Source organism: Leptonychotes weddellii, chromosome 9, assembly GCF_054177405.1.
Source record: "Leptonychotes weddellii isolate Sample4059 chromosome 9, ASM5417740v2, whole genome shotgun sequence".
Lineage (NCBI taxonomy): Eukaryota > Metazoa > Chordata > Mammalia > Carnivora > Phocidae > Leptonychotes > Leptonychotes weddellii.
The window spans coordinates 39866827-39885610 of record NC_138377.1 but is presented as its reverse complement, the minus strand read 5'-3'; the positions used below and the strand labels follow the sequence as shown (position 1 = coordinate 39885610).

General features: G+C 35.6%; 1 protein-coding gene across 3 annotated transcripts in view; it reads right to left on the bottom strand.

The window, feature by feature from the left end:
* The window catches only part of WDHD1 (WD repeat and HMG-box DNA binding protein 1), a 59135-nt gene that overhangs the window by 14092 nt on the left and 26259 nt on the right, over positions 1-18784 (bottom strand). For all 3 annotated transcript variants that reach the window (XM_006736455.3, XM_081830480.1, XM_081830481.1), the window contains 6 exons: positions 17456-17666; positions 14288-14475; positions 12769-12953; positions 9392-9633; positions 6100-6237; positions 5216-5372 (listed from right to left, as the gene is read on the bottom strand). In XM_006736455.3, the coding sequence (XP_006736518.1) occupies positions 5216-5372; positions 6100-6237; positions 9392-9633; positions 12769-12953; positions 14288-14475; positions 17456-17666 (1121 nt within the window). The remainder of the gene's footprint in view (positions 1-5215; positions 5373-6099; positions 6238-9391; positions 9634-12768; positions 12954-14287; positions 14476-17455; positions 17667-18784) is intronic.

Genomic DNA, 18784 nt, shown 5'->3' with positions numbered 1-18784 from the left:
CAATTTATTAATTAAAAAGCATTCATTAATCACAGAATGATATACACACGTAGAATACCCTTTTAACTTATGTACTCCAAATTATTTTATAAGAAAACCACTGGAAAACCATGCTCACACGCTGTAAGTACCCTGGGTGAATTTTCTAATTTTTCTAGTCATTTAAAAATATAGTACAATAGTCAATGCTTATTAATAACCACCCATTTATAGTACAATACAGCCTTTTAGTCATGGCTTAAAGTCATGATTTTCTTTTATTTATTTATTTATTTTTTAAAGATTTTATTTATTTATTTGACAGAGAGAATGAGAGAGAGAGAGCACATGAGAGGGGGGAGGGTCAGAGGGAGAAGCAGGCTCCCTGCCGAGCAGGGAGCCCGATGCGGGACTCGATCCAGGGACTCCAGGATCATGACCTGAGCTGAAGGCAGTCACTTAACCAACTGAGCCACCCAGGCGCCCTAAAGTCATGATTTTCTTAAAGGGAAAATACTAAGTAGAAATCAGATCCTCTGGTATAAATTTTTTTCATAAGTGTCTAATATTATCAAATGCCCACTAGAATAATTAAAAATTAATAAGTGGCAATACTCAGGAATTTTTTTCAAACTACAGAGGCCCCCCCTTCCTAGTAAGATTTGAATACACCTTCTTTTTGTGACCATATAATAAAAATACAAACATGTTTTTAGAGCTCCAATATTTTTGAACATATAATTTCATTTCTTCTTCCTCCCCTTTTATGATTTCATGTAAATCAGTGGTTGTCACCACACAATGTGAGGTAGCAGTGTGAATACTTGAAAAAAATCTCTTGTAGCAATTCTGTCATTCACAAAAGCCAGTGGTTTATTGGTCATGCAAAATGAAAACGAACATGTGCATTCAGAAAGGAATAAGTCTAATTATATACTTATATATGTATATTAACAAAATCAGAAGTAACATTGGGAGTAATCTTAATTACCTTAACATTTATTTTTTCTATAAAAATACATACTCTCTTGTTTAAAAACATTTTATAGCTCAAATATTTTATTGACTTAGTCACAGTAAGCAATTGTCACAAAGAAAAATTAGGATTTTTTTTTTTTTTTAAAGATTTTATTTATTTATTTGAGACAGAGAGAATGAGAGACAGAGAGCATGAGAGGGAGGAGGGTCAGAGGGAGAAGCAGACTCCCTGCCGAGCAGGGAGCCCGATGCGGGACTCGATCCCGGAACTCCAGGATCATGACCTGAGCCGAAGGCAGTCGCTTAACCAACCAAGCCACCCATGCGCCCGAAAAATTAGGATTTTATTTATAGTTTTTTCAAGCCACATTTACATCAAAGCAGAGTACTAATTCACATTTCTTATCTTTTAAAGACTTGAAATAAAAAGACCTGTTCTCCATTAAATATCCCTTTCATGGAAGAAGAGGAAAAGCAAACTCATTTGACTGCTAATTTGGTGGGTTCTGCCTACAATGAATGAGCTTCCTGGACACTGTGTGGCTAAACCATCTGGAGGAGAAAATGGAAAAAATAAACTACGGTTTACTAACAAGACAAAATTACTTAAATTCCTTTTCAAATAAATAATAAAACTTGCTCTCTTACTAAAGGAAGAGTTGAAAAAATATCAGACTAGAGAAAATTGGGGCCAATGTGCAGACTAAGCTTCCCCCAGGCAACAAGTTTTGCTTTGTGTCCTGGGTTGCATGGAGGAGATTTTGTTCACAACTTGTTTAGAGCAGTTACTCAGGAGTAGATAATGATTTTACCAGCCAACTCTTCCGCTTGCTGGCCTTATTTACCTTTATGTAGTGTAGCACATATAGTCAGTACTATAACAAATGCTAGTTAAACAAACAAAACTCAAAAAAAGAATTTGTTTTCAAGCATGTTAAATAACTCTTAAGAGCTTTTAAAAGCTAAAGAGAAAAGGAAGGGAGGTAGATGTTTGTAGAGAGCAAAGTAAACTCAGTTATATATTATTAACCAGTGGTGATCATGAAAAAAAATCTTCAGAGGAAACAATAAAGACAGTTTTTGCTAAACTGATGTGCGTTTCAAATGGAGACAGAAGTGACAGCTTCTATAGATTAGTAATTACTCATCTTCATGATTAAAGGCAGGTGTTTTGTATGGACTCAAATGACGTGTTTTTAATTCTTTTACTTATATCCCTAGGAGTTGAACAGTTAAGTCATATGCTAACTCTATTTTTAACCATTTCAGGAAATGCCAAATTGTACCAGTTTATATCCCCACCTAGTGCTGGTTAGGGTTCCAATTTCTCCACATGCTCAACAGCACTAGTTATTGTCCATCTTTTGGATAATAACCATCCTAGTGGGTATGAAGTGGTATCTCTGTGGTTTTGATTTGCATTTCCTTAATAACTAATGATGCTTAATAACTAATGAATATCTTTTCAGGCGTTATAAGCCATGTGTGTTTTCTTTTGAGAAATGTCTATTCAAATACTTTGCCTATTTTTTGAGTTAACTTTTTTTGAGTTACAAGAGTTCTTTATATATTCTGATACACATCCCTTATCACATAAATGATGTTTCATCTTTTAAAAAATCTACATAGTATTCTAGTGTACACTTGTACATAACAGTATTACCTATTCTTCTACTAATGGAAATTTAGGATTCCAATCCTTTGCTAATATCAACAATCCTACAATGTAGGATATCTTTTACATGTATCATTCCCACACGTGCTAGCACAGCAGTACTTCCTAAACTTTAATGCGCACACAAAGCACCTGAAGATCTTGTTAAAATGCAGGTTCTGATTCAGTTAGGTCTAAGTGATGCCTGAGATTCAGCGTTTCTTTTTTTTTTTTTTTAAGATTTTATTTACTTGAGAGAGAGAAAGTGTGCGCATATGCATGTAAGAAAGAGAGCATGGGGGGGTGGGGAGCTAACATGGGGCTCGATCACAGGACCCTGGGATCATGACCTGAGCTGAAAGGATATGATTAACCAATGAGCCACCCAGGTGCCCTGATATTTGGCATTTCTAATAAGCTCCCTGGTGATGCTGATGCTGCTGGTCCATGGATCACACTTTAAATAGCAAGTACCAGTATATATGCTGGACAAATCCTAAGGCAGATAAAAAAGCACATGCATTTCTAATTCTGGTAGTTCTTGACAAATTGCCTTCCATAGGGATTGTAACCAATTTATACTCCTAACAGCAATTTTAAGTTTGATTATTTCCCCCCAGCCTCACCAACTAAGGGTGTTATCAAATTTTCAGATTTTCCTCATTTGATAAGTAAAAAGAGAATTCTTTTCAGTTTTGATTTTATTTTTCTTATTTTGGTATCTTTTCATATATTCAAGAGCCATTTTTATTTTCTTTTCTAACTATTGCCTTTCTTGAAAGAGTCTACTTACAGCTTCTGTGATATGACCCTCTTCAAGTGATTTTTCTCTTATTTGCTTAGCTAATATTCCTTTTCCTCATTCAAAAGCTCCTTCTCCCAATATCTGACCTCTAAATGTTGGAATTTCTAAGGGGTGGGTTCTGTGACCTTTTTTGTTTCTTTCCCTCTAAGTGATCTCGTTTATTACTATGACTTTAAATACCTTCTATATTCTGGTGATTCCCAAATTTGTATCTTACAATCATGTATTACAATACCTTCTTGATATCTCCATTTGGAGATCCTGCAGGCATTTCAAACTTAACATACCCAAGAGAGAATTCATTTTCATGTCTCTTATTTCTGTAAATGGTACAACTATCCATCCAGTTGCTTTAATTGGAGACACGGGTGTCATTATTGAATCTTCTCTCTCACTCCCAACACCCCATCTATCACAAAATCCTACTGTTTCTATCTCAAATCTAGTTCCCTTAATTTCTACTGCCCCCACACTAATTCCAGCTATACTTTTAGCTCAGCTAGATGACTGCAAAATCCTCCTCAATGGAGGCACTGATAGCACTTGGGGAAGGATAATCTGTAGTTGAGCAGGTCCATCCTGCACACTGTAAGATGTTTGACAGCCCTGGCCACAGCTCTCTAAATGCCAGGGTAACTCCTAATCATTGTGATGGCTAAAAATACTACCCCACATCTCCAAACATCCTCAGAGAGCAGGATAAATCCCCTGACTGAAAACTGGGCTCCCTACTTTGTCTTTCCATTTACCACATGTATTTTTCTTTTTATAGTATAAATCAGATTACATCATTCCCCAGATAAAACTGTAGAATGGCTTCATGATACAACTTCAAATGAAATACTAACTTCTCTATATGGTCTATAATGCAGCCTGTGTCTAACTTCCTGATATCATCATGGACTTAGGCCTCCCATCAACCCTCACTTCTTGTATGCTAGCCACATTTACATTCTTTCAATTCTTTAAACATACCTAGCTCTTTCTGACCTGAGGACCTTTATACATGCTGTCTATTCTGCATGGATCATTTTTCACTCCATTTTTGCCCAACAGACTCCTTGGCTTTAGGTCTCATTTTAATACTATCTCTATTAAGAGTCCTATGTGACCATGCTACCTAGAATGTGCCCTTCTGTTATTCCCCATCATGGGTCTACTCAAGATTAATTTGTGGCATTTATCCCAAGTAGTAATTAACATTTACTTATTTCTGTTATCTGTCTCCCCAGTCTAAAAGCTCCATGAAAGCAGAGACCTCTTTGTTCACCAAGTACCTACACAATACCACTGCCAACTATTTAGACCAAGAAGATATCAGGTGTCAAAAAAGAGGAAAATATTTAATATTGAATAGAGACTATACAGATTGAGTTTTACACTTGCAGTCAACTACTAAATTTCTATTAGCCCTCTCCCTGGTTATAATTACTGAGGCTTTTAAAAATCTCAAAAAGCCACTACATTATTCAATTCTAAATCATAGTTTAAAATAAAAGGCTGTAATAAAAGATGAAATGCCACATTTAGCCAGAACTCCCTTCCCTGTCTGGCTGAAATAATACTACAGTTACACCAATAAACTTAATTTCTATTTTGTTCAGTAAGTTCTAAGTCATGTTGAAAACTTCAAAATGAATATAAACAAATTTCTAAGCTAGTGAATATGGAAAGCAAATAAATGAACTAAGGTAAAGGACAAAAAAAATTTTTAAATACCTTTAAACAAAAGAGTACAAAACAAAAAATTTCAAAGTACTTTTTAGAAAGAATCAACTAAGCACTTTCTAATAGCCTACCTCAGTTGCTGGGGATTTTCATGGATACCAACCACCCAGTAATGATCAGATTTTCCTTTGCAGTGTTCTCTTGTGTTACATATGGGAGTCCATGTATTACCAAGCCCTCTGTTAAGCATTCGAACAATGCCTTCTGAATCCGTGTAACAGGGGGTACCTACACAGCAAATGAAAAAGAAATCACTCGGGGGAAATAGCTACATATTTGTGAAATAAATCCTATTTAAAAAATACATACCAATGATTCAATTGTCAATTCAAAAGCAAAAAGGTGAATAATTAAAGATCATTTCCCACAAAACTTCATTAACCACACAGAGTAAGATCTAACTGAATAAAAGAAAAAAAAAATTGCATGTGATATGACTAAAATTTATCCAAGAGAAAAAGCTGATAGTTTCAGTGAGAACTATGCCACCTGCTGGAATATAGCAGTATTTGTAAAAGACAATTTCAGTAAAAAAAAAAAAAAAAGTTAAACCTGAATCTGAAGTTTCGCTAATTAAGAGAGACTTGGAAAAATGATCAGAACCTGATGCACAGTGATGATCTAAAGATCTTTGTCTTTAGTACTCTTCTTCCTCTTGCTTTCTTGGCCTTGTCACTGTTGTGTTTCCCAACTCCTCCTTGTTATCCATAACAAACTTTTAGAGAAATGTATTTCTCTCTGTATGTTTTCTAACCAGAATTCACACGAACAACAGATCTTATACATAAAACAATGGCTACCTTGCCTAACAATTCGTTGCCCACTGCCAACATAATAAAGGAATTTAAACATACAATATAGACAATTTGCCTTAAAAAAACAATTAGGAATAAAACAATGGAACAATTTCTACTTGAAAAAATGTCTTTAATATAAATAAATGAGTTTATCTTGCCTTCAGCTGAAAATCCAACCCACACTAGGTAGGATTTCCTCGTAAGAGGAAGAGGTTCACCATGTAAAATTTGTTTTTTCTTTTTCCCCAGCTCTAGCAGTTGAACTCCAAGGCACTGATCACCATCAAATCCTGCACCTAGTGAGAATATATAAATAGAAATCAGGTATCAAAGGCTATTTTAGCTATAAAGCAGTCTAGAGTACCTTCTGTGAATTGACTTGATTTTGTGATGAATTCTTATATTAACTAACACTACCTTTTATGGATAACCCACCTGGTCTGAGGTACCATTCAGGTATTAGAAGCAGAATACTACGTTACAGGGACTATTTATATAAAGTGGTATTAAGTGGTAATTCATTCACCCAAGAAGTATTTACAAAGAGCTTACTATGTGCCAGGTACTAGGGCTACAATGGTAAAGAAGACATGTCCTCATGAAATTTATATTCAGGTAGGGGAAGACTAACTTTGAAAAAGAAAAAAAATGTGAACTATTATCAAAGAATTAAAATAATAATGTGATACAGAGTGTCAGGCTGAGTGATTATTTTAGACTGGACAGTCAGAGGTGGCCTCTTTGAAAAAGTGAAATTTAGCTGAGATATAAATTGCAAACTAGTTAGGGGAAAGAGCTATAATATAGTAAGCAGAAGGAACAGCTAATGAAAAGGTCCTAAGACAGGAACAAGCTTGGTAAATTTGAAGAACACAAAGAAGCTAGTATGGCTAGAATGAATAATATGAAAAAGTGGCAAAAGATAAAGTTGAAGAGGCAGGCAAAGGTCAGATCATGTAGGACGTTCCTAGCTGTGATACAAAGTTTGATTTTTATTCTAAAGCAATGGGAAGTCATCAGAGGAATCTGAGCAGAAAAGGGACGTGTTCAGATTTATGTTTTTAAAAGATCACTCAGGCTGCTATATGGAGAATGGACTGTGGAAGGCAAGGACTGAAGCTAACAAGCCAGTTACAGGGCTACTAGAGTTCAAGAGAAGACATCTGGGTTGGACTGGGGTTTTAGTGGAGGAGATGAAAAGACGGTTTGGAATGGTTTTACTCGATGGAACTGACACGGTGATACAACTTCACTGATAGGGTGATGTAGGGGGATGAGGGAAAGAGAAGAATCCACGATTCGTTTCTGCCTTGAGTGGCTGGGTTAATATAATAGTATGCCATTTACTCAGATGGGGAAAACTAAGTAAAAGGCAAGGTGGAAGGTAAAAAACAAAAACAAAAACCCAAAGGTTTTATTATGACCAAGTTAAGTTTGAAATGTGTATCAAAATTGTACAAAGAGATTTGAAGTGGCCACTGGATATGTAAGTCTGTAGATACAAGGAGAGGGTAGGGCTGGTGACACTAATGTATAAGTCATGTACACACAGATATATTTAAAGCCACAGGCCCTGGGGTGCCTGGGTGGCTCACTTGGTTGAGTGTCTGCCTTCAGCTTGAGTCATGATCCCCAGGTCCTGGGATCGAGCCCCACATCAGGCTCACTGCTCAATGGGGAGCCTGCTTCTCCCTCTCCCTGTCTACCACTCTGCCTACTTGTGCTCTCTGTCAAATAAATAAATAAAACCTTAAAAAAAAAAATAAAGCCACAGGCCTTAAGGAAATATCCCAGAGTAGTTTCTCAAACTGCATTTTTGAGCTATGAGTCAAGAAATCAATTTAAAGTTACAAAGAGTGTTTAAAGGAAACCGAAATCAGGGGCGACTGCCTGGCTAAGTCAGTTAAGCGTCTGCCTTCGGCTCAGGTTAGGATCCCTAGGTCCTGGGATCCAGCCCCGCATCGGGCTCCTTGCTCAGCCTGCTTCTCTCTCTCCCTCTGCCTGCTGCTCCCCGCTTGGGCTCTCTCTCTCTGTCAAATAAATAAATAAATACATACATAAATAAATAAGATCTTTAAAGAAAACGGAAATCAAAGAGTATATACTGTCCATGAGACTTTTATTTCAGTTACATTTACAGATATATACAGAATAGCAATGTAGAACGTACTTCTTATTAGGGCTAACAGTCAAAAGACTGGAAGCTCCTCATCTAGAGAGGGTACTAGAGAAGAGAGGCTATGACAGAGTCCTGGAGCACTCCAGCTAAGAAGCTGGCATAGGAGGTGCAGCAAGCAGAACAGCTAAAGGAGTTATCAGTAAGAAAAACATCCGGAGTGATGTCACACTGGAAAGTGCTGGATGGGGGATGGGTAAAATAGATGATAGGGATTAAGGAGTGCACCTGTTGTGATGAGCACTGGGTGATGTATGGAGTTGTTGAATCACTATATTGTATACCTGGAACTAATATAACACTGTATTTTAAATATGCTGGAATTAAAATTTAAAAAAAGAGAGAAAGATGGAACTAGAGTGTACTGTGCTAAGCAAAATAAGTCAGTCAGAGAAAGATAAATATCATATGATTTCACTCATATGTGGCATTTAAGAAACCCAACAGATGAACATAGGGGAAGGGAAGGAAAAATAAAATAAGATAAAAACAGAGAGGGAGGCAAACCATAAGAGACTCTATAGTTAAGAGAACAAACAGGGTTGCTGGAGGGAAGGTGGGCAGGGGGATGGGCTAGATGGATGATGGGTTATTAAGGAGGGCACTCGTTGTGATGAGCAGTGGGTGTTACATGTAAGTGATGAGTCACTAAATTCTACTCCTGAAACCAATACTACAGTTTTTATGTTAACTTGAATTTAAATAAAATTTTTAAAAAATAGAAAGTGTTTCCAATGGAATGACCAAAAAAATAAGCATAACAAGATTATCAGTAATCTTTTTTTTTTTTTAAAGTAAGCTCTAGGCCCAACATGGGATTTGAACTCATGGCCCTGAGATGAAGGTCAATAATCTTGATAAAATCAGTCTTGACAACATAGTGGTGGGGACTGAAGACCGAATACGAGGTGAAGAAAAGGAAGCAGCGACTTTTTAAGTCATATTCAAGGTGACTTGCTCCTGCACGCTAGAAGTTAGTTTATTTTTTGAGGCATTTAAACTCTGAAAACTCTTTTAAGATTTAGACATGGAAGTAACTAACCTTGGAATTCTTTCTAGAACAGTTTCCCTATAAATAAAATATTTTCATTTTCATTGCATTTAGTGAATACAACAAAATTCTGTACATTCAAAGATGACACTGATTCAAATACTAAAATGAATGCAAAAGCAGGTATATAACCCAAAACAACAGAAAGAGAAAAAAAACTCAAGTAATTTTCATTTTACTTCAGGTCCCGGTAAAATTATAAAAGACTAGAAAAAAAATCTACCTCTATGATAAGCAATGAAAAGCTGTTCTCCATGTCCTGCCATTGATACTACAGGCCCAGGAAGACTGAAGAGCTCTTTCTGAACACCTCCAATAGTGAACAATCGAAGGAGCATGGCACTGGTGGCAGCAGCTGCCCATCCCAGACCAAGACATATAGCTTCAATATCTTCATTCTGAGGCATGTCTACTATCCACTCTTTGCTTGAATCCCAAGAACTAAAGTGCAGACAGTGAAGCTTGCTAAAAATAGAAACAAGACAGAAACAATCAAACTTTCATACTTGATATTTTATATATATAAAACTAATCATGATACCCAGTGACAAAACCAAATAGCTAATTTTTTTATTAAACATAAATAGTACAAAAATAGCTTTGAGAAAGTAATTATGAAATATCCTTAAAATGAACTATATTAAAACCATTAACAGTTATGTTAACAGGGAAATGCTCATAACTTAATGTTTCACTAACAGGAAAATGCTCATAACTTAATGTTTAGTGAAAACAGGCAGACTAAAATCTGCAGAATATGATCCTAGGTTGCAAATGTGCAGAAAAATCACAACTAAATTTTTAAAAAGGGAAGAAGCATCAAAATGTTACAGAAGAGTTCTTTCACTGCCAAAAAAATTTAATACAGGAAAACAAAGGAAAAAAAGGAAAAACAATCACACATAATCCCACCAGCAAGATCCCACCACTGCTAACAATTTGATATATGTTTCCAGTCTTTTTTCTTTGCATAGATACATACATGTAAGTTATTAAAGTTAAGCTTGGGAATGCAGATACTATAGTATTTGGAACCAGAGGTAGTACTGATTTTCTGAAGAGTAATTTTAAATTCAATTTTATTTTATTTTTTTAAAGATTTATTTATTTATTTGAGAGAGAGAAAGAGCAGGAGCCGGTGGGGGGGGAGCGCAGCAAAGGGAGAGGGAGAAGCAGACTCTGCTGAGCAGGGAGCCCGATGAGGGGCTCAAACCCAGGACCCTGGGATCATGACCTGAGGCAAAGGCAAACACTTAACCAACTGAGCCACCCAGGCACCCCTAAATTCAATTTTAAAATGAAAAGTAACATTGTATATAGCTGTGAAATAACATATCCAGGAAAATAGATACCTGAAATCAAAATTGCACATGGAAACAAATGTTCTAATTATGTAAGACTCTGAGTTGGAGACACTGAGGCAACAGTGTTTTATTTTAGTGAACTAATTTAATTCAATAATGAAGTATTGAGTGGATTTTACAATGTGTAAATTAGGAAACTATTAAAATGTTAAAATGTGTTTTTCAGACTCTAATGCATACTCAATCACCTGTGGATCTCATTAAAATGCAGATTTTGATTTAGGTCTGGGGTGGGGTCTGAGATTCTGTTTTCAACAAGCTTCCAGGTGACCCATGCCCCTAGTTTGTGGACCACACTTTGAGCAGCAAGAAGCTAATGTATCCAATCAGGATTAATTTCAAATCACCTCGGAGTTGGTAAAATCTATAATCAAGTATATAAGCACTAAAATCAGCTGAAGAAAAGAGATCAGGAAAAGGCAATCTGGCTAAAATAACTGAAAGCTGAATAAAAATATTTTTTCTTCCTTAAAAAAATATGGATAGATTCAGCATTTCACTGCTTTTCCATCATAATTCTGTCTATGTATCTACTTACCAAATATTGTTCTGCCCCCTCCCTTTTTTTAAAAGTTTCAGTTCTAACCTATAGTGACAAAAAAACCTCCAAAAACAAAAAAACAGAAAAAAACCCAGGTCAGTAGTTGTCCAAGGCTGGTATTAACTGCAAAGGGATACAAGGGTACATTTTTGTGTGATAAAAAGTATTTTGAGGGGCACCTGGCTGGCTCAGTCAGTAGAGTGTGTGACTCTTGGTCTTGGGGTGGTGGGTTCAAGCCCTACATTGGTGTAGGGATTACTTAAAAATATAGCAGCAATGTCCACAATAGCCAAACTATGGAAAGGGCCCAAATGTCCATCAGCAGATGAATGCATAAAGGAGATGTGGTATAGGGACACCTCGGTGGCTCAGTCGGTTAAGCGTCTGCCTTAGGCTCAGGTCACAATCCCAGGGTCCTAGGATCGAGTACCGCATCGGGCTCCTTGCTCAGCGGGGAGCCTGCTTCTCCCTCTGCCTGCCGCTCCCCCTGCATGTGCTCTCTCTCTCTGACAAATAAATAAATTAAAAAATATATATGTGGTACACACACACACACACACACACACGATGGAATATTACACAGCCATCAAAAAATGAAATCTTGCTATCTGCAATGACATGGATGGAACTTAAGTGTATTATGCTAAGCGAAGTAAGTCAATCAGAGAAAAACAATTATATGATTTCACTGATATGTGGAATTTAAGAAACAAAACGGAGGATCATAGGGGAAGAGAGGAAAAAATAAAACAAGATGAAACCAGAGAGGGAGACAAACCATAAGAGACTCTTAATCATAGGAAACAAACTGAGGGTTGCTGGAGGGGTAGGGGGGGTAGGGGGATAGGGTAACTGGGTGATGGACATTAAGGACGGCATGTGATGTAATGAGCACTGGGTATTATATAAGACTGATGAATCACAGATCTGTACCTCTGAAACCAAAAATATATTTTATGTTAATTAATTGAATTTAAATTTAAAAATGTTTGAAAAAAATTTAAAAAATAAAAAATAATTTTTTGATTGTGATAGTTGTTACCTGAATACACACACATTCGTTAAACTCATCAAACCGTATACCTAAAACAGGTATATTTTATTGTACATGAATTACACTAATAAAGTAAATTTAAAAAGGAGGCAGGGGTTTATACAAAAAGAAATCTAGAAGAATACATACCAAATTGTTAACAGTGGTTACATCTGAGAGTAGAATTCAGGGGGAGTTTTTATTTCCTAAAAATCCTGTACTGCTTTTTTGTTTACAATATATATATTAAATATTATATGGAAATAATTATAATAATAATTATATAATATACCATATTATATACATCTGTAGATTATATGTATATATCTTACAATAGTAATGAAACAGAGTAACAATGTTTAATCTAACTCTTTAATTTCTCTTGCAATTACAAATTGTGAATTGTGTCGTCAACTCCTCCCCCCTCCAACGCAGGGCTTGAACTCACAACCCTGAGATCAAGACCTGAGCTGAGATCAAGAATCAGATGCTTAACCGACTGAGTCACCCAGACGCCCCATGTCATCTGAATTTGTAATTAGAGAATGTAAAGGACAGGACAATTAGGCAAAAACAGACATGTTCTGAAGTATTATGTATGAAACTCTTCTGTATCTAACAATTCAGCAGTGACAAACTCTTCCTAATAATCTGGAATTTACCTTGCGAGTTCATCAGTGCTTTCACATGCCAACAAAACAGCTTCATAAGAAAGATCTGCTACTGTGTAATTCAAACTGTTTGATAAGTGTGTTGCATGGTGTATGGAGGTATCATGGAACTCCACATCTATGGCATTGTCTTGTTCATCATTATAGCAGCGAATAATTCCAACAGAGTTCCACACCTACAAACATTAAGGTTAAATACAAGTCTGAGAAAAATTAAAGGTCCTAGAATCAGTAAACTAAAGTAGTACAAATTAATAAATATAATTCAGTCTATCAAAATTGAAGTTATGGGAGCAACCACAGCTCATCTACCTTTAAATAGTTTCAAGTAAGAGTAGTGACATCAGAACTACAATTACTATCTATTCTTTTCATAAGAAGGCACATAAATATTTACTAGCAAATGGAGTATTTCATTTAATATTTGAAAAATTACATGACTGCCATAATAAAATACAATTCTGAACAACCAAACCATTAAATTCTACAAAAGAAATATCTCAAAAATTTATTTACTTATAAATATGGATACAAATGACAGGATATTTTCCTATTCCAACTAACTGCTTTATACTGTAGGAAAAAATACACACATTTTAAGGCAACATAAATCAATACCGTTTAGAAAACTTACCTTCCACCCATATATACTACAGGCTCACACACTAGGCCCTAGTGTTTCCTTTCCTCTACTACAAATAACTATAAATAAAATAGCTGACAATAAAAAATTAAGACCTATTACTTGATGATTACGGACAGCAATAAAAAGTTTTATTAAAATAAAACATCACCTTTAATATTTACATACAAATTTATGCCAGGCCTATACCTTTCAAAAAGGACAAGAGGCAAGGTCCTCAGTGGAAAACCTTAAATAACCAATAAATAAAAATATTAAACTTTTAGTTCTCAAAACAAAAAGCTAATATATTCATTCATCCATTTAGGAAATATAATCTTAATGCCTACTGTGTCATACCTTTTTCTAAGTGCTATCAGTAAACAAAACAGAAACATTTCTTATTCTTCTGGAATTTACATTCCAGTGGGGTGGGTGGGGAAAAGAGGCAGATACTTTGTTTTCCATACTACTTATCACCTTCTAATATATTAAACTAGGAGGTGCCTTCAAAAAACACCTTCTAACTAGTGTTTTGAAATCAGTATAAACTTCTAAATAAAACTATGAGAAATCAAGTTTGGAAGTACAGTCAAGAGATATTGCAAGATATACAGTCACATTATGTTCATTATATGTCACTTTGCAAAGCAGAATTTCATTTAACATGATTTCCAATAATAAGGTTGAAATAAGATTAAAACTGTAAGTTAACCATAAAATAAATCAACCACAAAATTATAATGAACCAAAGTGCTCCAGGCCAGTTAATCAAGGTTTTTAAAAATATTTTGTACCAAACAAAATTAATTATAGTGAGATAAAATACTTACAAGTTAAAGAGTCAGATAAAACTATTTTAAAGTTAAGTGTAGATCCAAGGCTTACCATGAACCTATGTGTGAGATGCATGGGCGTAGAACCTGACTGGAATGGCTTCTGCCGGGGAGTTGGCATTGGCCCATCATAAAACGGCCTTTGGGATGTTACAAGTGGTAGATTATGAATGCTGTCTGCCTGATCATCTTCCTCCTCCTCTCTGAGAAGACTAGAACCAGTTTTTAACATTGTAACATCTAGAAAATAAAGAATTATAATTAGAGAATCATAAATACCAATGATCTTTTTTTTTTTTAGATTTTTTTTTTTTTTAAATTTATTTGAGAGAGAGAAAGAGAGAGCACATGAGAGGGGGGAGGGTCAGAGGGAGAAGCAGACTCCCCACTGAGCAGGGAGCCCGACGCGGGACTCGATCCCGGGACTCCAGGATCATGACCTGAGCCGAAGGCAATCGCCTAACCAACTGAGCCACCCAGGCGCCCAATACCAATGATCTTGAAAAAAGAAAGCATTATGCAATCTAAATAACCTTTTCCATTCATACTTAATAATACTAACATGCTATCTGCCTCTTCCATTATGTTAACACTTACAGTGATGGTGCAAAAACAATGGAGGGTAAAACTGTTGGTGTGGTAACATGAATTAGGGTAGTGGCACCAATCTGTATTAGTAGTCGACTAATACAGTTAGTTAACCACCACTCAATTGCAGTAAAAATACTAATTCTGTTGAATCTTGATCTCGCATAAATTTTTTAAAAAATGTTCTCTGTGCTAAAATGGGAAGTGTGCATAAAGTGTGATGTCTGCCCCCCTCCCAAAAAAAAGCATTTGTGCAATTGAGTTGTAAGCTGAACTAGTTGATTTTTTCATGGAACATCATTTTTACTTGAAAGAATGCCAGATAAACTATGGCTATGCCGACCTTGGTATGTGGTAAACATTTTCTTTAAATAAATGAAGTTGATCATTTAAGAAAAGTAACTGACAAATTTGTTGTCAATGATAAAATTTGAGTTTTCAAGCAAAAATCAGAATATTAGAAAACTTGTACCTGCCACCATGAGCTTGACTGCTTCCTAATATTTAAAAACTTCTGATGAGATTGGTGATGATACTAACAAATATAACCCTGGATAATGTGTCAATATTAAAAGACTCACAGACCTGCAGAGAACCAGTATTTTCCAAATTACCAATGCATATATTGCAAAATCAAACATGGTAAATTAAAAGATCCGTTTAAGTCAGACCAATGGATTTTAACGTAATACAGCTGGAATGTTCACTGGAGTTTCTGGATTCCACATTGCAAGTAAGTTGAATTTTTGCTACAGTAGCAAAGAAGAACATCTACAAGTATTTCAACAGGCTGTTAAAATACTCCCCTTTCAAACCACATGTTCATGTGAACCTAAATATTCTACACATACGTCAAGCAAAAACAACATATATGGCAGTAGACTGAATTCCGAGGCATGAGAGAATTCAAGTCATCTTCTATGCCAGACCCTAAAGAAACTTGCAAAAGGATAAAATAATGCCACTTATCTTACAAAATTTTCCATTTGAAATGTTTTTTATGTTTACATAAATGAGTGTGTTAAATATTTTTTAAATTTCTCAGTTTTAGTTTCTAATATGGTAAATAACAATAAATATAACTCCATAAATGATTTTCTTTGGGATCCTCAAAAGTTTTTAAGAATGTAATGAGCTCCTGAGACCAAATATTTTAGGACTTCTGTCCTATAAAACCCTATATGATATAAATGTAGCACAATTTACCACCATAAAATGGTATTTGGCATTTTACTTGATAATGTTCAAATGTGCTATTTTAGCATGCAAGTTGTTGCAATAGACACTTTAAAGGTTTTTTATTTTTATTTATTTATTTTTTTAAAGATTTTATTTATTTATTTGACAGAGAGAGACACAGCGAGAGAAGGAACACGAGCAGGGGGAGCGGGAGAGGGAGAAGCAGGCTTCCCGCCGAGCAGGGAGCCTGATGTGGGCCTCGATCCTAAGACCCTGGGATCATGACCTGAGCCGAAGGCAGACGCTTAACAACTGAGCCACCCAGGCACCCCTAAAGGTTTTTTAATTGTAATCCCTATTTCCTTAACAGATACTAAACTATTCGCGTTACATATTTCTTGAGTTAGCTTGGTAGCTTGTTATCTTTCAAAGAATTTGTCCATTTTATCAAAGTTGTTACATTTACGGGCACAAAGTTGTTCATAACGTTCTCCTTTATTCTTTTGTTATTAATAGCAGTGCTATCTTACAGAAATGAGTTACATATATAATTTTAAATTTTCTAGTAGCCTTATTTTAAATAGTAAAAAAAACAAACCCCAGGTCTAATTAATTTTAATATTATTTTATATTAAAATACTATAATTTCAACATGTACTCAACGTAAAAAAGGACTAAAATATTTTGCATTCTTTTCATACTGTCTTCAAAATCTGGTTGCATTTTACACTTACAACACATCTCATTTTGAACTAGCCACATTTCAAGTGCTCAATAGCCACAGGTGGCTAGTGGCTACCATACTGGATATTATAGGTCTATAGGATCTATGGTGATGACTCTCCTCTCATTACTTATATTAGTCATTTGTGCCTTCTTTTTCTTTCTGGTCAGTCAGGATAGAGATTTAACAACTTTACTCATCTTTTCAAAGAATTAGCTTTTGGTCTCATTGACTTTCTTTACAATTTTTTGGTTGTCAATATCATTGAATTGTTTTTTATTTTCTTCCTTCTGCTAGTTTGGAGTTAATTCCCTTTTTTTTTTTTTTTTTTTTTTAAGATTTCATTTATTTATTTGACAGAGAAAGACACAGTGAGAAAGGGAACACAGCAGGGGGAGTGGGAGAGGGAGAAGCAGGCCTCCCGCCAAGCAGGGAGCCCAATGCGGGGCTTGATCCCAGGACCCTGGGATCATGACCTGAGCCGAAGGCAGGCGCTTAACGACTGAGCCACCGAGGCCCCACTCCTCTTCTTTTCTAATCTTGCTAAAGCAGAAGCTTAGATCATTGATTTGAAACCTTTCTAACATGTATTTAATACATTTCCCTCTATGCACACTGCGTTAGCTACATTCTACAAATTTAATAATGACTTCAAATAATACTTTTAATAAAAAATTGAAAAGATCAATCAATAGGACAGATAATCAGATCCACAAAGTCAATACATACCAACTGAGTTTTCATCATCTTCTAGGATGTGACTTCGCTGTCTAGGATGACCTGAGGCCAGCATGAGGTCGTCATCCTCTTCCTCATCATTTATAATCCTCTTTGAAAAAGAGGGGGTCTCAACTGCATTGTCATTTAGAAAATCACCAGCATTATTTGTATCATCTCCCTCAAAAAGATCATTGTAATCCTTTTCCACTCTGCTAGAAACCTTGAACAAATTAACATAAATTACAAAGTATTAGTGAACTATTTAGATAAACTCAATTACTCAAAAGGCAATTCTGTAATATGCACCTATACATTCTACAAAGTAAGCAAATGCCCTAACAAGAATAATTAATAAATGTACTTAACGAGGATTATATATTTATGTGAGACCTAGTCCTTACTTTAAGTGCCTTATAGTCTATGGATGGGACAGGAGTGTAGGACAGATACGTAAAGAAATACTATATATACCCCAAATACAAGGCAAGATTTTACTCCTCAAAAGTCATTCTCCAGAGAAGTCACCTAAAGTCCCTATAAAATCTCTTATTATAAGATATTCTCTCATTTACTTTTATTTTAAATTTACTTTATTTGCTTAGGTAGGATATGTTTGCTTTCAATGATCTCATTTAAAGCAAGCTTTTTTATGGGCTTTTTTTTTTTTTTAGGATGCTTATAAAAGTAAATGGAAAGAACCAACAGACAAAGGAGGCAAGGAAATTCAACATTAATCCCTGACTCCTAGGAATATGAACATTGTAGATGTAGAATCTACCATTGTAGATCCCAGATATCACTGTAAACAGTTTTTGAGATCACATTACTATATTTGTTGGGTAATCTCCATGCCCAACGTGGGCCTCGAACTCATAACCCTGAGATCAAGAGATGCATGCTCTACTGACTCAGCCAGCCAGTGAGATCATTTTAAAAAGTGAATAGTGGGTGGCTCAGTCGGTTGAGCATCTGTCTTCAGCTCAGGTCATGAACCCAGGGTCCTGGGATCAAGCCCCACGTCGGGCTCCCTACTCAGCAGGGAGTCTGCTTCTCCCTCTGCCCCCTGCACCGTGCTCATACTCTCACGCTCTCTCTTGCTCTCTCAAATAAATAAAATCTTAAAAAAAAAAAAGTCAATAGTAAGCAGATACACTGTAGAGTTCACAACTGACTCCTATAGGATAAATGAAAACTGTACAAATGTTAAGCCAATGGAAACTTATAATTTGGTATAAAATTCTAATGAGAGCGCCATTAACAGATTCAAAAGGACTTTATCACAAATCTTTTAGATGGAAGTACATAAAATTGTGTTCTAGAAAACTAATGTTTAATGAA